The sequence below is a fragment of the Myotis myotis genome, unplaced genomic scaffold (assembly GCF_014108235.1).
Source record: "Myotis myotis isolate mMyoMyo1 unplaced genomic scaffold, mMyoMyo1.p scaffold_m19_p_1, whole genome shotgun sequence".
Lineage (NCBI taxonomy): Eukaryota > Metazoa > Chordata > Mammalia > Chiroptera > Vespertilionidae > Myotis > Myotis myotis.
Window position 1 is genome coordinate 125,418,866 of NW_023416313.1, and position 23,132 is coordinate 125,441,997.

Sequence of the window (23,132 nt, forward strand, 5' to 3'; positions counted from 1 at the left end):
TTAGCTTGTTGAACTAAAATATGAAGCAAATTTTGGTAAGAGGATAATTAATGTTAAATCTTATGAAATATTTTTTACTATAGTGAAACCTCAATCATTTTCCCTGGGGGACAGAAATTTTTGCCTAATTGAAATCCCCTTAGTAAGACAGGAATATCCAATATCTATTTTTCATTCATCACTTATTAAAGGCTTTCTCTGTGCTAGCTAAAATGCTAAGACTTATTTAGTTTTTGCCTTTAAAGAGCTTGTAGTTAGTGTATTTTAGTCCACTCTCCAGGATTATCAGAAGTAACATGAAAAATTATTGAACCTTTTTAAAAAGAAACTTTTGTATTTATCATTATTAATACTATTAGTTGTCTTTATAGTAGTATATTTTCTAGTTTTGAGCTTGAATTTTGGGTAGTGTCATAAATGTAGTAACTGTAATTTATGAACCAAATTTCAGAACATTTGTTCTTATGAGTGTGAGAAGTGAGAATGTATTCTGGAAACTTTGAAATCTGAAGTGAGTTGGATAGTTGCTATTTTCGTAGAGAGGATTGCATTATTTAATTATTTAAAATATGTATTGATTGCTTATACTGTGCCAGGCATGTTTTAGGAAGCAGAACATTATTTTAAAATCTTTTACCAAAAGATAGGCAAACTGAAATTAAAGTTGATAACACTTAATATTTCTTATTAGTGTTTTTCTGTTGTTAGCTTTAGGGAGAAAGAATGTGCAGGCTCTTAAATTTGAAAATATTTTACACTGTGGCAACAAAAATATTAAACATAGTTTTAAGAAATGATTGCTATTACCTACTTGGTAGGGACAACATAGGTAGTGAGTAATAGCCTGAACTTTGAAATCAAATAGACGTAGTTGTAACTCTTGGTTCAGCAACTTCCTTATGAGGAGGAATAATTAACTCTTGGGTGTTGAGAAGATGAGATGAGTAAGTCAGGAGTCTCAGAATATATGCTTAATAAATATTAATTGCTATGTATTTTTGTTATTGCCAAAGGAAATTTTTATTGGAAAAAGACAGTTTGAAACTTTATGAGTTTCTATTTTAAACTCTCAAAAGAACTTTTCTAATCTCTTAAGGAGGCAAGCAGAATTTTTAAATATACAGTTAGCATATTGGTTTAGAATAGATTTGTTTGGATGTGTGCTTTATATACTTTGTGTACTGTATTATGCCTCTTGAAATATATTTGAGGGCCCAGGACATTTTTGTTTTTTAGCCTGAAAGGATAGTGTTACTGCATTAGGCAAGCTTTTTTTTTTTTTTTTTTTTAAATATTTTTTTTATTTTTTAAAGAGAGGAAGGGAGAGAGATAGTGAGTTAGAAACATCGATGAGAGAGAAACATCGATCAGCTGCCTCCTGCACAACTCCCACTGGGGATGTGCCCGCAACTAACGTACATGCCCTTGACTGGAATCGAACCTGGGACCCCTCAGTCCGCAGGCGACGCTCTATCCACCGAGCCAAACCGGTTTCGGCAAGCAAGCTTTTTTTAAAAAATTTAAATTTATTGGAAGTAACATTGGTTTAGTAACATTCTCTGTTTTAGGTGTACAAGTTTATAATACAACATCTGTATACTTCATTTTATGCTCACCACTCAAAGTCTAGTCTACTTTCGTCACCATATAATTTACCCCCTTTACCCTCTTTGTCCTTCTCTCGCTCCTCTACCCTTTTGATAACCACTATACTGTTGTCTGTAAATTTGTTTTTTATCCCACATGTGAGTGAAATCATATGGTTCTTCTACTTTTTTGTGAGACTTAGCATGATACTCTTAAGATCCATCCATGTTGTTACAAATGGCAGTATTTTATCTTTTTTATGACAGAATAGTGCTCCATTGTATAAATGTACCACATCTTCTTTATCCAATCATTGGTCAAAGGACACTTAGATTGTTTCCATGTCTTGGCTATTGTGAATAATGCTGCAGTGAACATAGTGGTACATATAGCTTTATGAATAAGTGTTTTCAACATTTTGGGGTAGATATGCAGAAGAGGGGTGTTGGATCATGTGGTAACTCTAGTTTTAATTTTTCCAGGAACCTCTATAATGTTTTCTATAGTGGCTGCACCAGTTACATCCCTACCAGCAGTATCTGAGGGTTCACTTTTCTCCACATCCTCTTTAACACTTGCTATTTCTTGTCTTATTTATAATAGTTTAAACAAGTTAAAAAATATTTTTTTTTTGTTAATCCTCAACCAAGGATATTTTTTCCCATTGATTTTTGGAGAGTAGTAGAACAGAGGGGAGGAGGGAGAGAATGAAAGAGAAAGACAGAAACATTGATGTGAGAGACACATCGATTGGTTGCCTCCCACACACAGGGTCGAACCTGCAACCCAGATACATGCCCTTGACTGGGAATTGAACCCGAGACCCCTTAGTGCCCTGGTCTAACCACTTAGCCATGACAGCCAGGGCTAAAAATTTTAACATAACATTGCTCAGTACATTTATATTATGTTTTGTAATCCTTTGCTATTTTAAATATTCTTATGGAAAACTGGTATGATAAGTTTTGGGGAAACTTACGATGTAACGTTTGGAAAGTACACTTTACTGTTTTGAGTCTTGCTTCTCAAGGACAAGAATTTGTCTATTACTCCTTTGTATCCTTCTATCTGGGATGTATTGCATGGTTCTTGAATGTAAAAATGAATGAAAGAGAGCATTAAAGCTACTAGTGAAATCAAAAGACCTGAACATTAAAGGGTATATATGACTTTTCACTTTTATTTTATAATTAATATAGTATACATTGTCAAACAAATATATATTTTTTTTACTAGTACAAGTACTTTTCTTGTTTATCTAATTTTGTAATATACTTCAAAAGAGGGCTTGAATTTTGGGATGGTTTACTTTAATATGTTACAATTATAACTTTAATAAATTTTTTAACCATAAATAAAGTGTAAAGGTAGCATAGTATAAAAGAGGCAAAGAACACAAACACAGATTGTGGAGCCAGGTTGCCTGGATTCAAAGTGCAGATTGGTCACTTTTTACTTGTTTAACCTTGGACAGGTACTTGAATTTTTCTTGAACTATTTCTCCATCTGTAAAATGGGAATGATAGTAAAATTTATGTCATAGAATTTTTATGAAGATTAACTGAATTAGTATAAGTACTTAGAATTATGCCTTGTGCACAAAATCCTATATAATAAAAGGATAATATGCAAATTGACCCTAACGGCAGAATGACCAGGAACAACCAGTCGCTATGATGTGTACTGACCACCAGGGAGCAGAAGCTCAATGCAGGAGCTGCCTCCTGGTGGTCAGTGCGCTCCCACAGGGGGAGCTCTGCTCAGCCACAAGCTGGGCTGATGGCTTTGAGCACAGCGGTGGTGGTGGGAGCCTCTTCCACCTCCTCAACAGTGCTAAGGATGTCCCACTGTTGCTTAGAGAGCAGGCCTAAGCTGGCAGGTGGACATCCCCAGAGGGCTCTTGGGCTGCCAGAGGGATGTCTGACTGCCAGCTTAGGCCAAGTCCCCTGGGGAGTGGGCCTAAGCCAGCAGGTGGACATCACCTGTGGGGTCCCGGACTGCAAGAGGACACAGGCTGGGCTGAGGGTCCCCCTCCCCCCCCCCAAGTGCACGAATTTTTGTGCACCGGACCTCTAGTATACTATATAAATGATTTCTATTATGTATAGATTACTCTTGCTACTTTGATCTCAGACATGCAGATAGCACTATATATTTTTGACATTTTAATTGAAAAAAGAAAGGAAAAACAGCTTTAGACTATTTTAATATTTACATAAGAAATAAAATTTACTTAGTGATTGCATGACTTATAAAAGTCATAGATATACAATGACCTATCTGATTGAAATATTAAAGATGGAACTTAGTTACTGGAGAAATTTGATATAGATGCTTAAATGAAGTGATGTGAAGCTATATTTTCTACATAAGCATTTTTCTGAGACCCTACCAAGACAGATATTTGAAAATAGAATCTGCAGGGTCTTCCTATATTTCAGAAAAGCTTGAACCATCAAAGTGAACAATAGTTTTAATATATCCATTGTGAACTAGGCATTTTAAAAGCACTGTTATATTATTCATACATATTTGTTAAGTATTCTAATCATTTTCAGTTGGACAGGAAAACACCATGAGAAGAATAAAAGCAAAAATTATGACTTTAGATTTACTGGAATGATTCATTCATGCATTCATCAATTTAGTATTTATTGAGCACTAGCTCTATATCTTGTATTGTTCAGGGTTCTGGGGATATGATGGTGAGCAAAGAGCAAATCGTTTAATGGAACCATGCTTTATGAATGAATACTAGATACCTATGTAGAATAGTGGATTGTTTCTATTGCTCTATTACGTCCCACAACAAAAAATTTAACTGGACAGTCTTTTATCTATGGGGGTTGCTAAAAGTACCTGCAGAAAATGGCTAGAAATCTTGTAGAAGCGTGGAGGAACATTATTGTAACTGCCAAGGAACTATATAGGATTTTCTAATATGATTTTGGGAATGTAGGTGGTGATACTTTCAGTTGTGGGATTTATTTGATTAAAGAAACAACTGCCAACCTAGTGTCAGTCTGTTAATCTAGATATATTTTTTAACTAAAGACAAGTGTGAACTTAAAAAAATACACACACATACACACACACACACACAGTGGCCAGATTATTATGACCGGCAGATTATTATGACCACCCCATCAGTACTTCGTTGGGCTACCTTTTGCCTTCAGTACTGCGGTGATTCTTCTTGGCATTGACTCCACGAGATGTTGAAAGATGATGCGAGGAATCTGACACCATGCCTGATGAATAGCACTGTCCAGTTCTGTGAGATTTGATGCTTGTGGAACCAGCTGCCTGATGGCTCTTTTAACTTTGTCCCACAAATGCTCAATCGGATTGAGATCTGGTGATTGTGGGGGCCACCTACGTAAGGTAAAGTCTCCCTCATGTTCTTGAAAGCACTCCTGCATAATTCGAGCACCGTGGCATGGCTCATTGTCTTGTTGGAAGAAGCCATCTCCATTGGGATATACCATCAACATGATAGGATGAACTTGATCAGCAACGATACTTAGGTATGTTGTGCTATTCAGACGTTTATAATGATCTGGCCCTCTAGCAACTTCAGCGTGAAATTATAGCTAATTTGCCTACAAACGTCAGGTGGTCATAATTGGCCACTCAGTGTATATATTTATTGATTTCAGAGAGAAAGGGAGAGGGAGAGATAGCAACATGGATGATGAGAGAGAATCATTGATAGGCTGCCTCCTGCACACCCCCCACTGGGAATTGAGCCCACAACCCGGACATGTGCCCTGACTGGGAATGGAACTGTGACCTCTTGGTTCATAGATGGACATGCAACCCTTAAGCCACACCAGCTGGGCAAGTGTAACATTTTAAGGTGTTTTCTTGGAATGCAGGTAATCCTATATAATAAAAGGCTAATATCAAATCAACCGAATAGTGGAACCACCGGTCGCTATGACGTGACTGACCACCAAGGGGCAGACACTCAATGCAGGAGCTGCCCCCTGGTGGTTAGTGCACTCTCACAGAGGGAGCGCCCGCTCACCCAGAAGCCGGGCTCACGGCTGGCTAGTGCAGCAGCGGTGGCAGGAGTCTCCCCCGCCTCCGTGGCAGCGCTAAGGATGTCTGACTCCCAGCATAGTCCTGCTCCTGGCAGGGAGCGGGTCTAAGCCATCAGTTGGACATCCCCCAAGGGCTCCTGGAATGCAAGAGGGCTCAGGTCAGGCCAAGGGACCCCCCCCCCCCCCCGCCCTGAGTGCACGAATGTCGTGCACTGGGCCTCTAGTTAGTATGATAAAGAAGTGAATGGGTAATACAAAATATAAGGTTAGAGGAAAAATATGTTGGAAAGAATAAGTTAGATAAGTTAAAAAATTATTAGAGTTTGAGATTCTGCATGTAATTTTTGTGTATTTTATTTGGACTAGGTACTAATACAATTATATTTTTAAAATAAAATTTTCCTTAAAGGAAACCACTGAAGTTCTCTGTGATAACTATTTCTGTAGTTAAGCAACAGAAATGCTTTTGTCTTTTAAATAGGTATTAAAATTTACGGATCAGTTAAGAAAATCAGTTGAAATTCTGTTAACATGAAAGTGACATTTTTACATAGCTGAAGATTGCATTTTCTGTTCATCTTTTCTGAGGTTTATAGAAGGACAATGCCAGTGTTGAAGGGATCTAAATTTTATAACTATTTAACTACTTTGGAAGAATGCAGTATAATATGTTTTATCTAATTCATGTGTACTTAGTTTTAATAAAATTAGTTTAAAATCTTAATTTTAATAAAATCTAGTTTATTTATTTTCACAGGAGTTGGAAACTTTTTCTTTAAAGAACCAGATAGTAACTATTTTAGGTTTTGTGAGCTGTATGGTCTCTGTCACAAGTTGTAAACTCTGCCATTTAGCGTATAGACAATATGCAAAAAAAAAGAACATGGCTATGTTTCAATAAAACTTTATTTACAAAAACAGACCACAGGCTTGATTTGCAGCAGAGTTTGTGAATTCCTATTACCATAAGGAAATACAGGGAAGTGTTGTACTATTTTTTTTTCCCAATTTTCATTTTTGCCTCATTTTAATAATAAAATGTTCAAATGCAAAATTGCGAAAGCATTGCTGTACAGATAAAACTGGAGGCTTTGGAAAAAGAATTGTTGCCATTATTTGCTCAAAATGTCATCAGCTGGTATTAGACAGTTCAGATTTTTATATTAAAGGAAGCTCAGGAGTTTCATTATGAAATAATGGAAGTGCAAGATGTTTGAAAGTGTTAAATATTCTAAGGAAAGAATATTTCAGGCTGTATTATTAAAACTTGTAGATATCAACAGGGGTGTATACTTAAGTAGTAGATTTCTAGAGGTTTTTTTTAATCCTATTTTTTGTTTTCCAATTTTTTTTAAAAAAAGTCAGATGACTTTTGCTTGCTTTGGTATGTGTATTTCATACTTTAAAGAGGACTAAATCTAACATTTTGTGCAACTTAATGCATCATTTTTCTAGTGAATAAAGTGTGGTTTTAAAGTTTTATTAATTATATGCTAAATACCTCCCTTAGGTATATCAGATTTTTCTGTACTTGATTTATCATGCTTATTATTGAAAAGCATTGTTAAGCACTCATGTTATTTGGATGGTATTGCTAATATATTACCTAGAGCTTAGAACTGTTTGTTTTATTTTATTTTATATTTTTATTTATTTCAGACAGGAAGGGAGAGGGAGAGAGAAATAGAAACATCAATGATGAGAGAGAATCATTTGTCGGCTGCCTCCTGCGCTCCACACACTGGGGACCAAGCCCGCAACCTGGGTATGTGTCCTGACCAGGAATTGAACCATGGTCAATGCTCAACCACTGAGCCATGTCGGCAGGTCAGAACTGTTTGTTTTTATAGAAAACCAAATATTTCATATATCTATTGAAGTACTTTTTCATTGACAGTTTATTTAATATAATTTAAATGAGTTATGGAAAAATCTGTTTATCAATTATAGTAACTTAATAGCCAGATTTTCTTTAGGCATTATCAAGTGGGAAGGAATGTAATCTTTTAATTTTTTAGCTATAGATTTAAAGATTTAAATGGGAATTAATAAATCTTAATTTCCTGTAGTAACTAAATGTAATTAGAAAAATGGGATGGCTGCAGAGTAGGAGGATGCTGAACAGACATGCTCCCAGGAACAAGCTGGAATTACAACTAAAACGTGGAAAGTCTTCCTGAATAATCAATGGGAAACTCACAGGAGAGAACCCTGATACCCAAGGACTGAAGGTGGAGACTGCATAGAGACTGGTAGGAGGGGCAGAGGTGCGAAAGGGCTGGCCGGGCACCCACAGATGGCAGCTGAAGTCCCAGAGAGATAGCTCAGCTGTGGGGGGGTTCCACTGAGAACTCTGGCATCTAATCCCGAAGCTGGGCTCCCCAGCAGAGAGCACCAAAACTGAGGAGGGTACCCACATAACATCTAGCTGTGAAAAGCAATGGGGTTCTATCTGCCAGGGCCAACGCACAAAACCTCCCTGTGGAGCCACCCACCTTGTGCTCCTGCAGAGGGAGGGCGCAGTAGACTAGAGCTGTGAGAGCAGAACCCAGGACTGGGGACTCGGGGGATAGAGCTCAGAAGTCAGACACTTCAAGTTTCCCGGGCTGAGTCATTCCCTCACATAGTAGAGGACATCTTTCCCACAGAGACATCTGCCTTCCCTGGAGGGAAGACAGTGGACACACCCTATTGGAAAACACCTTGGCCTGAGGCCACTTAAGAGATTAAAAGTAACAATTAGTCTCCAGGCAGAAGCAACTGCCCCACCCTGTTGAAAAAAAACTCTTGCCACACCTGAGGACGATTGCTTGGGGGCAATTCAAGTCAGAATCCTATTTGTCTGTAGACAGAGGCGGTCTCTGGAGGCTTTGAGACTTTACTTGATCCACTTAGTCAGAAACAGCCTTTAACACTGTCCTGCACTAGAGATTGAGAGGTATAGAGGATCTACCCAATACATAGTCACAAACCCAGACAACCAAAATGAGGAAACAAAGAAACAACCCCCAAATGAACGAACTAGAGAATCCTCCAGAAGAAGAGATAAATGAAGCAGGTATAAGAAATTTATCTGAACAGAGTTCAGAGTAATGGTAAAAATGCTCAACAGTATGAAAAAGGATATAGTAACTGAAAAAAGAACAGTCTGAGATAAAGATTGACAACACAGATAAAGAACACATTGGAAGGAATACACAGCAGATTAGGGGAAACTGAGGATTGAGTCAGAGAATTAGAAGACAGAGTTGAAAATATCACTCATTTAGAGAACCAAAAAGAAAAAAAATTAAAAAACAGGAGGACAGCTTAAAGGAGCAGTGGGACAATGTGAAACATAACAATATTAGAATAGTAGGTATACCAGAAGAGGCAGAAAGAGAGAAAGGAATAGAGAAGGTGTTTGAAGAAATAATGGTAGAAAACTTCCATAACCTGACAAAGGAGAAAGTTACATAAGGCACAGAGAACCCCAAACAAGAAGAACCCAAACAGGCCCATGCTCAGACACATCATAATTAAAATGCCAAAAATTAAAGACAAAGAATCTTAAAGCCAGCAAGAGAAAAGAAAACTGTTACCTACAAAGGAGTTCCCATAGGCTGACATCTGATTTCTCATCAGAAACTCTACAAGCCAGAAGGGAATGGCATGAAGTACTCAAGGTAATGGAAAGCAAGGATCTGAGACCAAGATTACTATATTCAGCAAGGCTATCATTCAAAATAGACGGTCAGATAAAGAGCTTCCCAAACAAAAGGCTAAAGGAGTTCATCACCACCAAGCCAGCATTACAGTAAATACTAAACGGATTGCTGTAAGGGATTGCTGAGAAGAAGAACAGAAAGAAACTTAGCCATTCAGAATTAAAATGGCTATAAATAAGTACCTATTAATAATAACCCTAAGTGTAAATTGATTAAATGCTCCAATTAAAAGGTTTAGGGTAGCTGAATGGATACAAAATCATGACCCAACTATATGTTGTCTACAAGAGACCCACCTTAAAACAAAAGACACAGGATGAAAGTGAAGGGTTGGAAAAAAATTTTCCATGCAAATGGAAAAGATAAAGCTGGAGTAGCAATACTCATACCTGACAAAAATAGACTTTAAATGCACCATGCCAAGTGAAATAAGCAAATCGGAGAAATATTGTATGATCTCACTCATTTGTGGAACATAATGAACAACATAAACTGATGAACAAAAATAGAGCCAGAGGAGAAAATATTCTAGAATATAATAGAAGTAATACTGTTATTTGCAGATTTTTAGTATTTCCTACATCTTTTGTGGTGTCATACTATGTTAGTATAGTTTTAGTAATGTTATTATACTAAAAATCCTTTTATTCTTGAAGTATTAATTATTAACAATTATTAACTAATAATTAATATTAATGATTATTGTAATATATAAGATCATTTTTCTTGAATAATTGGTGCTTATTGCATGTAACATTTAAAATCGTTTTCTTGAGATATTAATGTTTTTTGCATGTAAAAAAATGCTATGGAAACTCTTACAGTAGTTACTTGTTCTGACGTATTGTTATTGATACCTAATAGTTTTTCTGTTAGTGCGTTCACTAAAATAGAATATGGAGACTGAAAACTGTGATAATCAGAGTTGTTTCTTCCTATACTGGCACTTCTGTTCAAAGGAACCAGGCATCTTTATGGCACTTTCAGTATGTCTCATTCTGAAGAGCACCAGTATCCCAAAAGGACACACTAGTTAAGAAATTAGTAAATCTTAACTGAATTTAGATCTCTGTCACAGATTTTCTCATTTGTTTGTTTTATATGTAGAGACTTCAAAAAGCCTAAATGAAAACCTTTTTATTACTCCTGTGAATGTTTAGATACCTGATGAAAAGGAACAAACATATAATTTGGAACCAAAGGGGAGCCGACATTTCTCAAGTGAGCTTTGAATAAGGTAGAGTAATTCTGAGTCTTTAGAGGAGGATCAGGAATTATTATGACTTATGGGAAATGTATCTTTGTATTTAAGAATCTTTCTTAAAAATTCTGAACTGAGCTAGTTTTAATGAGGAAGAGAATTTGGAAGGGCCTGTTAGGAGACTAAGGATCTTGGAAAACAAACTACAGTTTTGATTAGCGTTAACTCTTCATAGAACTGGAGCATGATTTATTCGATGATTTTGTTTTCTGCACTTTGAAATATAAGTAGATGCTTTATATTATTCTCCCTGGGAATTAGGGATATATGAGGTGGTTGAGAGGAACAAAATTAAATTGCTTTAAACTTAACTGTTGATTCCCTATCCCCCTTTGGATTAATGGTATTTAGTATGTATGTAAATACCATTTGGGAAGTGGAAAACATGTAAAATATCAGTATGATTTTTAATGATGACCCTTAGAGCTAACGGTAAGGTTTTTTTTGGAGGAGTTTAAAAATAAAAAGGCTCTGTGTATAGATATGTTAGTCAGGGTTTTCCAGAGAAACAGAACCAATAGGAGATAATGTCAGAGAACATTTATTATAGGAATTGGCTAATGCACTTACGGGGATTTTTTTTTTTTTTAAATATATGTTTATTGATTTCAGAGAGGAAGAAAGTGGGAGAGAGAGAGATAGAAACATCCGTGATGAGAGAGAATCATTGATCGGCTGCCTCCTGCATGCCCCCTGCTGGGGTTTGAGCCCACAACCTGGGCATGTGCCCTTGACCTGAATTGAACCCAGGACCCTTCAGTCCACAGGCCAATGCTCTATCCACTGAACCAAACCGGCTAGGGCACACTTACGGGGATTTGAGAAGTCCCACAGTCTGCCATCTGCAAGCTGGAGAACCAGGAAAGCCAGTAGCATAATTCATTCAGTCCAAGTCTCAAGGTCTGAGAACTGGGATGGGCTGAGTGCAAGTCTGTGTTTGAATCCTAAGGCGCAAGAACCAAAAGAGCCAATGTCCTAGAGCAGGAGGCAATAGATGTTTCAGCTCAAGTGGAGAAAGTGAATTTGCCCTTCCTCTGACAGTTTGTTCTATTCAGGCCCTTAATGGATTAGAGCAGTGGTTCTCAACCTTCTGGCCCTTTAAATACAGTTCCTCATGTTGTGACTCAACCATAAAATTATTTTCATTGCTACTTCATAACTGTAATGTTGCTAATGTTATGAATCGTAATGTAAATATCTGATATGCAGGATGGTCTTAGGCGACCCTGTTCTACTGCCAAAGGGGTCGCGAACCACAGGTTGCGAACCACTGGATGAGAGGATGCCCCATCACCATTAGTGAGGAAAATCTTCTTTACTCATTCTACTTATTCAAGTAATCTTTTCTGGGGACTCCCTTAAAATACACCCAGAAGTAATGTTTTTCCTGCTTATCTGGGCATCCCCTTAGTTTAGTCAAATTGACACAGAATTAATCATCACAGTACTTAAAAGAATTGGAAGTAGTGACTTGAACAGATATTCATATGTCCATGTTTATAGCAGCATTATCCTATACTAGGGGCCCAGTGCGCCAATTCGTGCTCCTTGAAAGAAACTGTGGGCTGTGGTGGGCACAAGGGCGGGACTTAGCCCATCCTCTGTGTCCCTGCCCGGCTCCTCCTGCCATGGCCCCTGGTCCCCTGTCTGCTGGCAGCCCCACTCCCGCCACCGCCGCTCCCACGTGCTGACGGCACTGGCCCTGCTCGCACCCACTGATGGCGTGGTGCGATTGGGGCTAGTGCCAGCAGCGGTGTGAGCAGGGCCGGTGCTGTCAGTGGGTGTGAGTAGTGGTGGCTGCCCTGATCACCCCTCAAGATCAGGGGGAGGTGGAGAAGCCCTCAGGGGCAATTGGGCCTCTGTTCGCTTCCACTGACAACACCAAGTGATCAGGACTGACGCCGGTTGCCAGCAGCGGGTACAAGAGGTAGCTGCCTGTCCCTATCACCCCTCAGGAGCAGGGGGAGGTGGAGAAGCCCTGATGGGCGATTGGGGCCAGGAGCTGCCGTTCGCACCCACTGACGGTGCCAAGTGATTGGGGCCAGCGCCGGGTGTTGGCGGCCGATGCAAGCAGTAGGTGCGAGCACTGGGTGGGACCGTGGCGCGCAGGTGCAAAGAATTTTCAGTAACCCCCAGAGGCTTGTGCCCTATGACAGCGACTGGTGTCCCGCTTTGGTATGGTGCTCCTGTTCACCTGTACCAGCATCCCGCTGCAGCCGATGCCCGCCATGTTCTGTGCTCTGCCACCTGCTGCCGATGCCCACTGTTCTGCGTGCACCCCCTGGTGGTCAGTGCACGTCATAGCGACCGGTTGTTCCACCAGTCTATTTGCATATTAGGGTTTTATATATAAATAATAAAAGCCCAATATGCAAATTGTCCCCTCGGGTGGTCATTTGACCTGGAGACCGGGAATTCGATTGCTTGCTATGATGTGCGCTGACCACCTGGGTGCGGCAGAGAACATGGCAGGCCTTAGCGACGTGGTGCTGGCAGTGGGTGGCAGTGGAGGAGCTATTGGCCCTGATGGGCCCCGATAAGAGCGGGACTGCGGCAAGATGGTGGAGCAAGTGAATGGGTGGCACCAGGCCAAGGTGGGTGCGAGTGGGGGCCCGATCGCCTTGCTGATTGCCCTGCAGACTGTGACCTGCAGCTGGCAGGCCCTGATTGCTTGATCAGGACTGAGTCCTGGGCTGGGACGGGGAACTGAGGGTAGGACGGGGAACTGAGGGTGGCAACCAACTTCCTACAGCGGCCTCTTCCAGGTGAGCTGGGCTCAGGACCACAGCTGCTGGGACCACAGGGTCCGTTTGGGCTCCCCGTGGGTTAGTGCAGGAGCGGGTCTGCGAGGCTGGCTGGGAGAGAGCTCGCTGCCCACCCGGCTTCTATGTAGCGCTGCTGGGCGAACCAGAGGCCCACGCTACACCCCGGCCCACGGCATCTGGCCGTGCTCACTGCATCTCTGCGTGGAGACTTGGGTGCCGTGACACAGGTGGAGGGGGGTGCGTGGGGTACCGGGGCCCAGGTGCTTTCCATGGCCCAGAGTTCAGCTGAGACTTGCCCTTCCATGCCAGATGCTCATGCTTTGATCGCCGGCCAGGCCTAGGGACTGCACCTGTGCAAGAATTTCGTGCACCAGGCCTCTAGTTCATAATAACCAAAAGGTGGAAGCATCTTGTTTCCATCAGTGGATAAAGAAAATTTGGCATGTACATATAATGGTATTTATTGAGCCTTAAAAAGGAAGGAAATTTTGACACATGCTACAGCGTGGATGAGTTTTGAAGACATTACGCTAAGTGAAATAAGCCAGTCACAAAAGGAAAAAATATGATTCACTTATATGAGGCACCTAGAGTAATCAGATTCATAGAGACAGAAATGTTGGTTTCATAGAATGTTGGTTGCCAGGGTTTGGGGCAGAAGAAGATGGAGAGTTTATAGGGTAAAGTGTACAGAGTTTCAGTTTTGCAAGATGAGAAAAGTTCTGGAGATGGATGGGGGTGGTGGTTGCAAAGAGGGAAGGGCTGGGAATGATTAATCTTTGTCTAGACAGGCCTCAGTTTTTGAAACTTTAGGATGAACTGCTCACTCAAATAAGTGCTAGATTTTGATCACTATCTTAATAGCACAATTCCACTATACCTCACATATCTTAACCTGTCCTTACCCTATTCTGTTTTATCCATTAGCAATTTGGGAAACTTGCTAATGGGAATGGTATTCACATTATGGCTTTATTTGAGGATTATAATTCTAATTTACAGTGAACCCAAATACCTATGACTTTGAACCAGCCCTTCTTACTTGCCTACTCTAGATTTTCTTAGTAAACTTGAGTTTGGTATTGACCTCCAGGGGTATTATGTATTCTTGCCTCTTTAGCTTAGGTTATAGAACTTCCTAAGGATCATTCTAGAATTGTCATGTGGTTTTAAACTAATGGTCTTTCCTCTTCCACATTATTTTTTTTCTTTTTACTCTCATTTCAAAATAAATGTATTCATTGAAGAATAAATTAGAAAATACAAACAGGTGAAAGATGATGGAAAATCATTTATTTTTTATGTAGTTTGTATAAAGTTTTCAGTATAGCTTTAAGGAGATAGTGTTTTAAATCTTGTAACTATGCAGCCAGTTTGGAATCTATACATATAAAAAGGGAATATGCTAATTGCGGTTACGGTGTCCCAGTAACGACCAATTTGCATATTGATGCATGCACAGCAGGGGGCGGGCGGTCGGAGCCTGACAGGAGCCTGGACTGCAAAGAAGGAAGAGGAAGTGGCCATGGGGAGCTCTTCCAATCCCCCTCTACGGACACCCTACCCTAGCTCCCACACTCCCGGGGGGACAGACGGACACCCTACCCCAGCCTCCTCACCTCTGGGGGAACAGGGAGGCTGACCGGATGGGGAGAAGACCCAGCCTTGGGGTTAGCTGCAGCCCACACCTCTGACTCCCGACCTCTTCCCCCCAGCACCCCCACCAGGGGAGCCCACAACAATAGCACGCTGGCAACCACCTGTCAGTGACTACCCATCAGCGCCCCTGAGGCACCTGGGGCTTGCGGCCCACCACTGCCGGGCCCCCAGTGGAGGCCACCACTACAGGGCTGCTGGCCAGAGCCCACCCCTCCAAGGCCTGCGGAACCCTCTGCAAAGCTTCCATAGCTACAGTCCCAGGAAATAATCATGCCCTCCTCCCCTAATCAGCACTTGCTACCTGCAAGGGTACCCGTGGGCAGTTGGGGGTGAGTAGGCTGGCGGGGGGGCGGGGGCGGCAGTTGGAGGTGAGCAGGCCAGCAGGGGGCGTAGTTGGGGAGACCAGGTCGGCAGGGGGGGCAGTTGGAGCAAGCTGGCCAGCATGCAGAGTGGTTAGGGGCGATCAGGCAGGCAGGCAGGCAGGTAGGTGAGTGGTTAGGAGTCAGGGGTCCCGGCTTGTGATCCCACAGGGTTTGGGCCTCAACCTACAGTTGGACATCTCCCGAGGGGTCCCAGATTGGTGAGGTGCACGTCAGGCCAAGGGACACACCCCCTCATGCACGAATTTCATGCACTGGGCCACTAGTTAATATAATAATAGATTATCCAAGCAACTGTATTATAGTATTGTCATGCAGACTTATTAATGAATTGGTACATGTGGTAAGTTAGAAACCCATTGTTTGTGTTATTTGAAGTGACAACTTAGAAATTATTTTACATAGATATTTAGAAGTTTTCAAAATGCTATTTCAGAATCTTATTTTTGAAAAAACAAACAAAAAAAAGAATAGTCATTTATCGGCAAATGAGAGGAAGGATGGTATGTCAGCCATTTATATGTGCACCTTGTTACTATGGATTAATTTAGTATCTTTTTGAAATTTATGTTTTTATTGTTGCCAGCACTTTCAACTTCTAAGCTAAAACTTGTGCATATATACACTCAACAAGTAAACACACATGCATTTTTTTTTTCATTTGTAATTGTACCATAAACTTTTTACTCTCTAAAAATTTCAGCAACAAAGGAATCTTTAGTCATGGTGATTATACAGTTACCATTCAGATCCCTAGGGCGGGACATTTGGAATAATGGCAGTGTACCAGGTCTTTGCATGTTGCTTCATCAGCATAAAATAGTAACTATGTCTTACTATCTCAGCATAATGTCTGAGTTGAAGAATTTTGTTACCTTAACGGACCAGGGACAGACATAACTGGTTGAATACTTTCAACATAAATTAATAATGAGATTTTATCAATAAATATTAGTTTAGCCCATCCCGAATGGCTCAGTGGTTGAGCATTGACCTGTGAACCAGGAGGTCATGGTTAGATTCCTGGTCAGGGCACATGCCCATGTTGTGGGCTCAATCCCCAGTGGGAAGTGTGTAGGAGGCAGCTGACCAATGATTCTCTCTCATCATTGATGTTTCTATCTCCTCCTCCTTCCTTTCTGAAATTAATAAAAAATAAATATTAGTTTATAGTAGCTGTGTCCTTTACTTTAAATTTCTTAAAATATTCTATGGATTCAGAAAGCAATTACCTGACTCAATTTATATTTATGTTAGTGCTGCTCTAGATGCACAGGGAACTCATGAATTATGCTGTTAAATAATAGAGGAGCATCTTAAAAAGAAAGTGACCTTTGCCCTGGCTGGTTTGGCTCAGTGGATAGAGTGTCGGCCTGCAGACTGAAGGGTCTTGGGTTCAGTTTTGGTCAAGAACATATGCCTGGGTTGCGGGCTTGGTCCCCAGTTGGGGGCGTGTAGGAGGCAGCTGATCAGTGATTCCTTTTCATTATTGATGTTTCTCTTTCTCTTTTTCTTTCTCCCCCTTCCTCTCTGAAATCAATAAAAATATATTTTTAAAAAAGTGACCTTTGAACCAGCTTTGTATGGTTTTATATATGCTGTATTGGTTGATGGTTGGGGACTGGATATCCCAGATTAGAGGGGTAAAGAAAAGATTTGAAGGTAATTGGGATAGTCTGACATTAATAGTAGAGTTATGAATAATATGGGGGTTTTGGAGCAAATAATATAAAGAGAAAGGAGGATAATAAATGAGGCAGAAAAGCTTATTTGGGATTGGAGTGACCAAGAGTCTTAAATTCTCTGCTGTGTTATTTGAATGACTTCTGTAGTGAATTAAGTATTTATTAATGTTTTTAAGCAGGTGAGTAACAAAATCAGATTTGTGTTTTTAGAGAATAAGTATTGGTACTGTGAAGGATCAGTTGCACAAGGCGAGGAAATAGAGGCATTCATCATTCAGTAAAAAAATATGAAGAGGACCTAGATTAACATGGTTATTTTGGGATAAGAATGGAAGGAATTCAAGATATATCAGGAGGAAGATTAGTAGAACTTTGTTGGAATAAAGAGAAGAGACACAAGATGGCTTTGAAATTTCTGAGTAGCTTATGATGGGATTATTTGAACTGGTGAATATGCAAGAATGGTTTGTGGTAAAAAGAAGAGGGAGGGGAGGTGGAGGGAGAGGGAGGAAAGGGAGAGAAGGGAGTAGTACTCAAGGACAAATTGAATGCTTACAGAAAATGACTCTGGAGAGATGTAGGCTTGATCTTAAAGAGGAAATCTGTCTTTTGTTCCTTTTTGGCAAATCTTTTACCTGTGATAAATAAACTTCCTAATTGCACACACCTTTATTACTATGCATTATTGTTCGTCCCTTTTACCCAGGGCTTTTCACAGTGGTGTTTGTCATCTCTTACCTATCCACCCTTTGGGTACAGATACTCTTTAGCTACCAGTGTTTTTACTTTATAGTGTGGTACTATTTATAACTATTGCACTGCTGTCTGTTTGCAGCTATTCTTACAGGTTTGTAGTACAGAAATGATTTCATCAATATGTTCATGTCTGGCTTTCTACGGATAAACATTTGTCAGGCCTCACAGCTTTCCTACTTGGGACCTGTGTTATTATTTTCTGTGTCAAAAGAGGAGACAAAAATGGTGACAGACCTTTGATAGTTTGACGGTTGTTGGCTAAGGGAGGGTGGGTTCAGTTTTAGTATATAAATATAAGGTATCAAACCCTATAGGAGTTGAGTCACCTTGAGTAGCAATAATTAGATAACCACCTGAAAAAAACAAAATAGTAAGGAAAAGAATTTATTTACTATGAAAATTATATCAAAGCTTTTTACAGTTTCATTATTGAAAGGCTGCTTTTCATTTCTTTATGTTATGTCGCTAAAATCAGATTTTGAATGTGCTTGAATGCCCATTACTTTTCTTTGTTCGCTAGGCTTCCTCCTGCTTTCCTTTATAGATCTATTTGGACCTATGCTCTGAACTCTTTCCGAACACCATGTCTCACATTCTTCCTGTTTAGTGCCACTCCCTTGTGCACCCAGAGCATCCTGTACACACACTTCACTGTAGCACTTAGCTCATGCCACTGAAAGAGTTTTCTTCCTCTTTATACTAGGCTTCTGGCTCGTATGGACAGGGACTGTCTTATTTTCATCTCCCACCTGTCTCCCACCTAACTCATAATTAGTTTTTAAATGTTAGCTAAATAAGTAAATCATAGAAAATATCAGTATGCTCTATAGAACTTAAAGTCTCAATGCCATCATGCTTTAAGATATGAACACTGTAATTTGTAAGATTATGTTTTAAAATAATGAAACAGGATATTATATGTCTCCCCCCCCCCCCCCCAAAAAAAAAAAAATTTGGCTTTTGGTTAAAAGATTGCCTTTTGGAAAGTTGTATTTTTCAGTTAAAATTTATATGGAGGAGGAACCAAGATGACATCGTAGGTAAACACTGGTACTCACATCTTCCCACAAACAAATCTGGCTGGATGGAAGTCTTAAAACTAGAGAATTAAAGAAGAAAGCACATTGAGACTGGCAGGAGGGGTGGAAGTGAGGAATGGGCTGATCCGACATGCATGTATGGTGTGTGTTTTTAATTGGGAGGGATATCTTGACTGAGGACGCCTCCTGTGAGGAAAAAGGGGTCCCAGCTGCACACCAGGGCCCCCAGCTCAGGGTTCTAGTGCCAGGAAGAGAAGTCTTCATAATTTCATGCTGTAAAAACCAGCGGGGATTGAGGCTGAGGGAAACAGGGCTGCTAAGATTCCCAGGCATTCCTCTTAAAGGGCCAGTGCATAGATTTACTCAGACTCACTTTCACTGAGCTACAGTACTGGGGAAGCAGCTTCAAAGGATCCAGGGATACAGAGGGAGGAACTACATTGTCTGGCATCAGGGCAGCTTGCTCCCAGACAAAAGTGCTGGGACCTCCCCCCCACAGAGCTGACTGGCAGGTGCCATATCTGAGTCTCCATCAAGCTGGCCCGCCCAGTTTCCCAGTGCCCTGGTGAATCCCTGATAATCCGCCCCACCCAATTTGCAGCCCCACCCAAACTGTTTGCGGTATCTTTTCCATATAAGTGGCCTGTTCTGGCTCAGGCTTCAGAGATTTTGTAAAATCTTTCAAACAAGCAGCAGCTGGACTCAGTGTGCCCCAAACCTCTAGTAAGTGGCCCCATGCCTGACACTAGCAGCAGCTTGCTAAGGTTCACAGTTTGACCTTTCCTGGGCACCTCCTAGACCAGGGGTGGGCAAACTTTTTGACTCGAGGGCCACAATGGGTTCTTAAACTGGACCGGAGGGCCGGAACAAAAGCATGGATGGAGTGTTTGTGTGAACTAATATTAATTCAAAGTAAACATCATTACAGAAAAGGGTACGGTCTTTTTTTTTTTTTTTTTTTTTTTTAGTTTTATTCATTTCAAACGGGCCGGATCCGGCCAGTGGGCCGTAGTTTGCCCACAGCTGTAGCCCAACACATATAGCAGCCATCTGCAGATCGCTTTGTAACTTATGCTGGGTGGCCCCAAGGAGGGCATAGACAGTAGCTGACTTTGCACCTTCTGGGAAGCCCCAAAGCCCATGCACCTGGTGGACAGCTTCACACCATACCAGATTACAACTCTACTACATCCACAAGTGACACACTTGAGGGGTGGGCTCTTTGAGCACCAAAGCCCCACTGAAGCAAATCCTGCTTCATAGAGGGTGTTATCTGCACAGCAGTTCTTCTGCTGTAGTCACAGCTGGTCCTCATAGCCAATTGGCATGAGGCTCAATTCCTCTAAGTGACATCAACAGCAATCAAGGCTCAGCTACAACAGGACAGTGCACACAGACCACACAGAGGCGCACCTAGAGAGCCCAGGTCAGGTGACTGGGGAGGTTAGCCACTGGGCCCTGCTGGACACCTCCTATACAAGGCCACTCTACCAATTCTAGGAGACATAGCAGCTCTACCCAGTACATACTAGTAGAAACAAGCATAGGGAAGCAGTCAAAATGTGGAGACAAAGAAAAATGTCACGATGAAAGAACAGAAGAAACCTCCAGAATAAGAACTAAATGAAATGGAAGTAAGAAAACTGTACATACAGAGTTCAAAACAATGGTTATAAGGATGCTGAAGGAACATAATGAGAGCTTCAAGGATCTTAATGAGAATGTCAAGGAACTTACTGAGAATCTCAAGTAAATTAGAACATCAGAGACATGAAAAAGGACAAGTCAGAAATGAAGAATACACTAACTGAAATGAAGAATAAATTACAGAGAATCAGCAGTAGAGTAGAGGATACCGAAAATCAAATCAGCGATTTGGGATATAAGGAAGCAAAAAACACCCAGTCAAAAGAGGAAAACAAAAATAGAATACAAAAATATGAAGATTATGTAAGGAGTCTCTGGGACAACTTCAAGTGTACCGACATTTGCATTGGGGTTGCAGGAAGGAGAAGATAGGGAGCAAAAAAACTGAAAAACTATTTGAAAAAATAATGACAGAAAACTTCCCTTACCTGGTGAAAGAAATACATTTACAAGTCCAGGAAGCACAGAGAGTCCCAAATAAGATGAACCCAGTGAGGCCCACACCAAGACATATCATAATTAAAATGCCTAAGGTTAAAGACAAAGAACCTTAAAAGCAGCAAGAGAAACACAAGTACCTACAAAGGAGCACCCATGTGACTATCAGCTGATTTTTTTCAACAGAAACTGCATGCCAGAAGGAAGTGGCAAGAAATATTCAAAGTGATGAAAAGCAAGGACTTACAAGCAAGATTATGCAACTCAGCAAAGCTATAATTAAGAATCGAAGGTCAGATAAAAGAGGTTCATAGACAAGAAAAAGCTAATGGAGTTCATCACCACAAACCAGTATTGCAAGAAATGTTAAAGGGTCTTCTTGAAGAAGGGGAAGGGGGAACAATAAAATGGCAATAAATACATATCTATCAGCAAGTAAATCTAAAAATAAAAATAAAAGAATAAGGAATCTCATGAACAAAATAAACTGATGAATAAAATAGAACCAGAGGCATAGAATAATGGAACAGACATATGAATCTCAGAGGGAAGGGGATATGGGGTGGGAGAAGAGATTGACCAAAGAACTGATATGCATATATGCATTACCCATGGACACAGACAATAGGATGGTGAAGGTCTGAGGTGGGACAGGATCTGGGTGGAGGAGGGCAATGGAGGGGAAAAAGGGTGGTGGATATCTGTAATATTCTCAACAATAAAGATATAAAAAAATTAATATGTAATTTTCAGTAGTGAAACTAAAATTTTAGTCTCCTTTTAACTGAATATTGGCTTATTGACAGGTTTTTTTGTTGTTTTCTATTCTGTTCAGTGGTCCAGTGTTATAATTAGCCACTATGGTAAGGCAGAGTTTAAGCAAATAAATTACCAAAGGCACATAAATGTCTTCTTCCCACATAAATTAAAATAGAATTTAAAAAATAATGTAAGTTTTGATCTGGAGTCTGATTCTTTGGCAAATGTGTTTTCCCCTCCTAAATTGACATCAAAGTTATGATAAACAGTAAAGACTTATATTAATCACTAGAGGCCCAGTGCATGAAAATTTGTGCACAGGGGTAGGGGTCCCTCAGCCCAGCTTGCCCCCTCTCACAGTCCAGGAGCTCTCAGGGTATGTCCTCCTCTGTGGGAGGCAACTGGGCTGATCAGGGGAAGGCGCTGCCCCCATCACCCCGCTGCTGGCCCTCAGCCCTGGCCCCGCCCCCTGCCTGCGGGTGGGTGGGGGGCGATCTGGGGCCAGGCCAGTTGGGGGTGGGGCTGTGAGAGGTTGAGGCACAGCAGGTTGCACCCTGTCCAGCCTCTGTGGAGGTGAGGCGCCTGGACTGGACTTGCGCTGCTGCCTCTGTGGCTGTCTCTGTGGAAGTGGGTGTGGTGCTAACTGCTCGCGTGGACGCCCCCTGCTCGTGCGGGCTCCGCCTGCTCGCACTAGCACCACTTGCTGCCTCTGCAAAAGGGGCTGCTGCACTGGGCTGGTATAGCACCTCCTCTCCCACATGGCATCAGACCCGCCCACCTCCCACGTGGCGCCAGTCCTAGGCCCTCGCAGCTGCTGTGGTTTTGTCCAGATGGACATCTGGAAGACATCTGCCCTAATTAGCATATTACCCTTTTGTTAGTATAGATTCAGTAATATAAGTGTAATCTTGCATATATAGTAAGGTAGATACCTTAGTATTGAGTAGCATATGCTAATTAGGAGATGAGGTATATAATCTGCCAATATCTGAAGTTTATTTTAGAAATAATTTTGAACTACATGAATGTCAAAAATAAAAAGGTGACAAATCTCAAACCTTTTGGTATTACAAAAAGTAAAGATTCAGGTAAAATTTAAATTTATCTTCTTTATGGTTCTCCAATTTTTTTCTTTCTGTGGATAGTGGGAGGGCTATTTAGTTCTATGTATAGATAAAGTGGAACAGGCCAAGTCTTTTTTTAAATGTAAAATTAGGTCATGTGCAAAGGTATTAGTCCCAATTTAGTTGTTAATTAATGACAGATATGGCCTATAAAATGAACTTTGTTTTTTTGTTCTCCTTTTAAAGGTTTTTTTTTTTTTTCTCCATGGGAGACATAAAAAATTAACTTATTTTTGTTGGTGACAATTCATGAACGAAGTTGTGCAATTGAAGTGTAG

The 23,132-nt window shown here is 40.8% G+C and overlaps 1 protein-coding gene across 12 annotated transcripts in view; it reads left to right on the plus strand.

Annotated features, from left to right (window-relative positions):
- ARHGAP12 (Rho GTPase activating protein 12) overlaps window positions 1-23,132 on the plus strand; it is a 206,078-nt gene that overhangs the window by 61,537 nt on the left and 121,409 nt on the right. Inside the window, exon 1 of one of the 12 annotated variants that reach the window (XM_036351232.1) lies at window positions 6-35. The exons of 9 other annotated variants lie outside the window; for them this stretch is intronic. In XM_036351232.1, coding sequence (XP_036207125.1) covers window positions 21-35 — 15 coding nt within the window. In that variant the 5' untranslated portion in view covers window positions 6-20. Of the gene's footprint in view, window positions 1-5; window positions 36-10,500; window positions 10,578-23,132 lie in introns of those variants that run through there. 2 more of the 12 variants (XM_036351222.1, XM_036351252.1) reach the window with 2 other exon arrangements.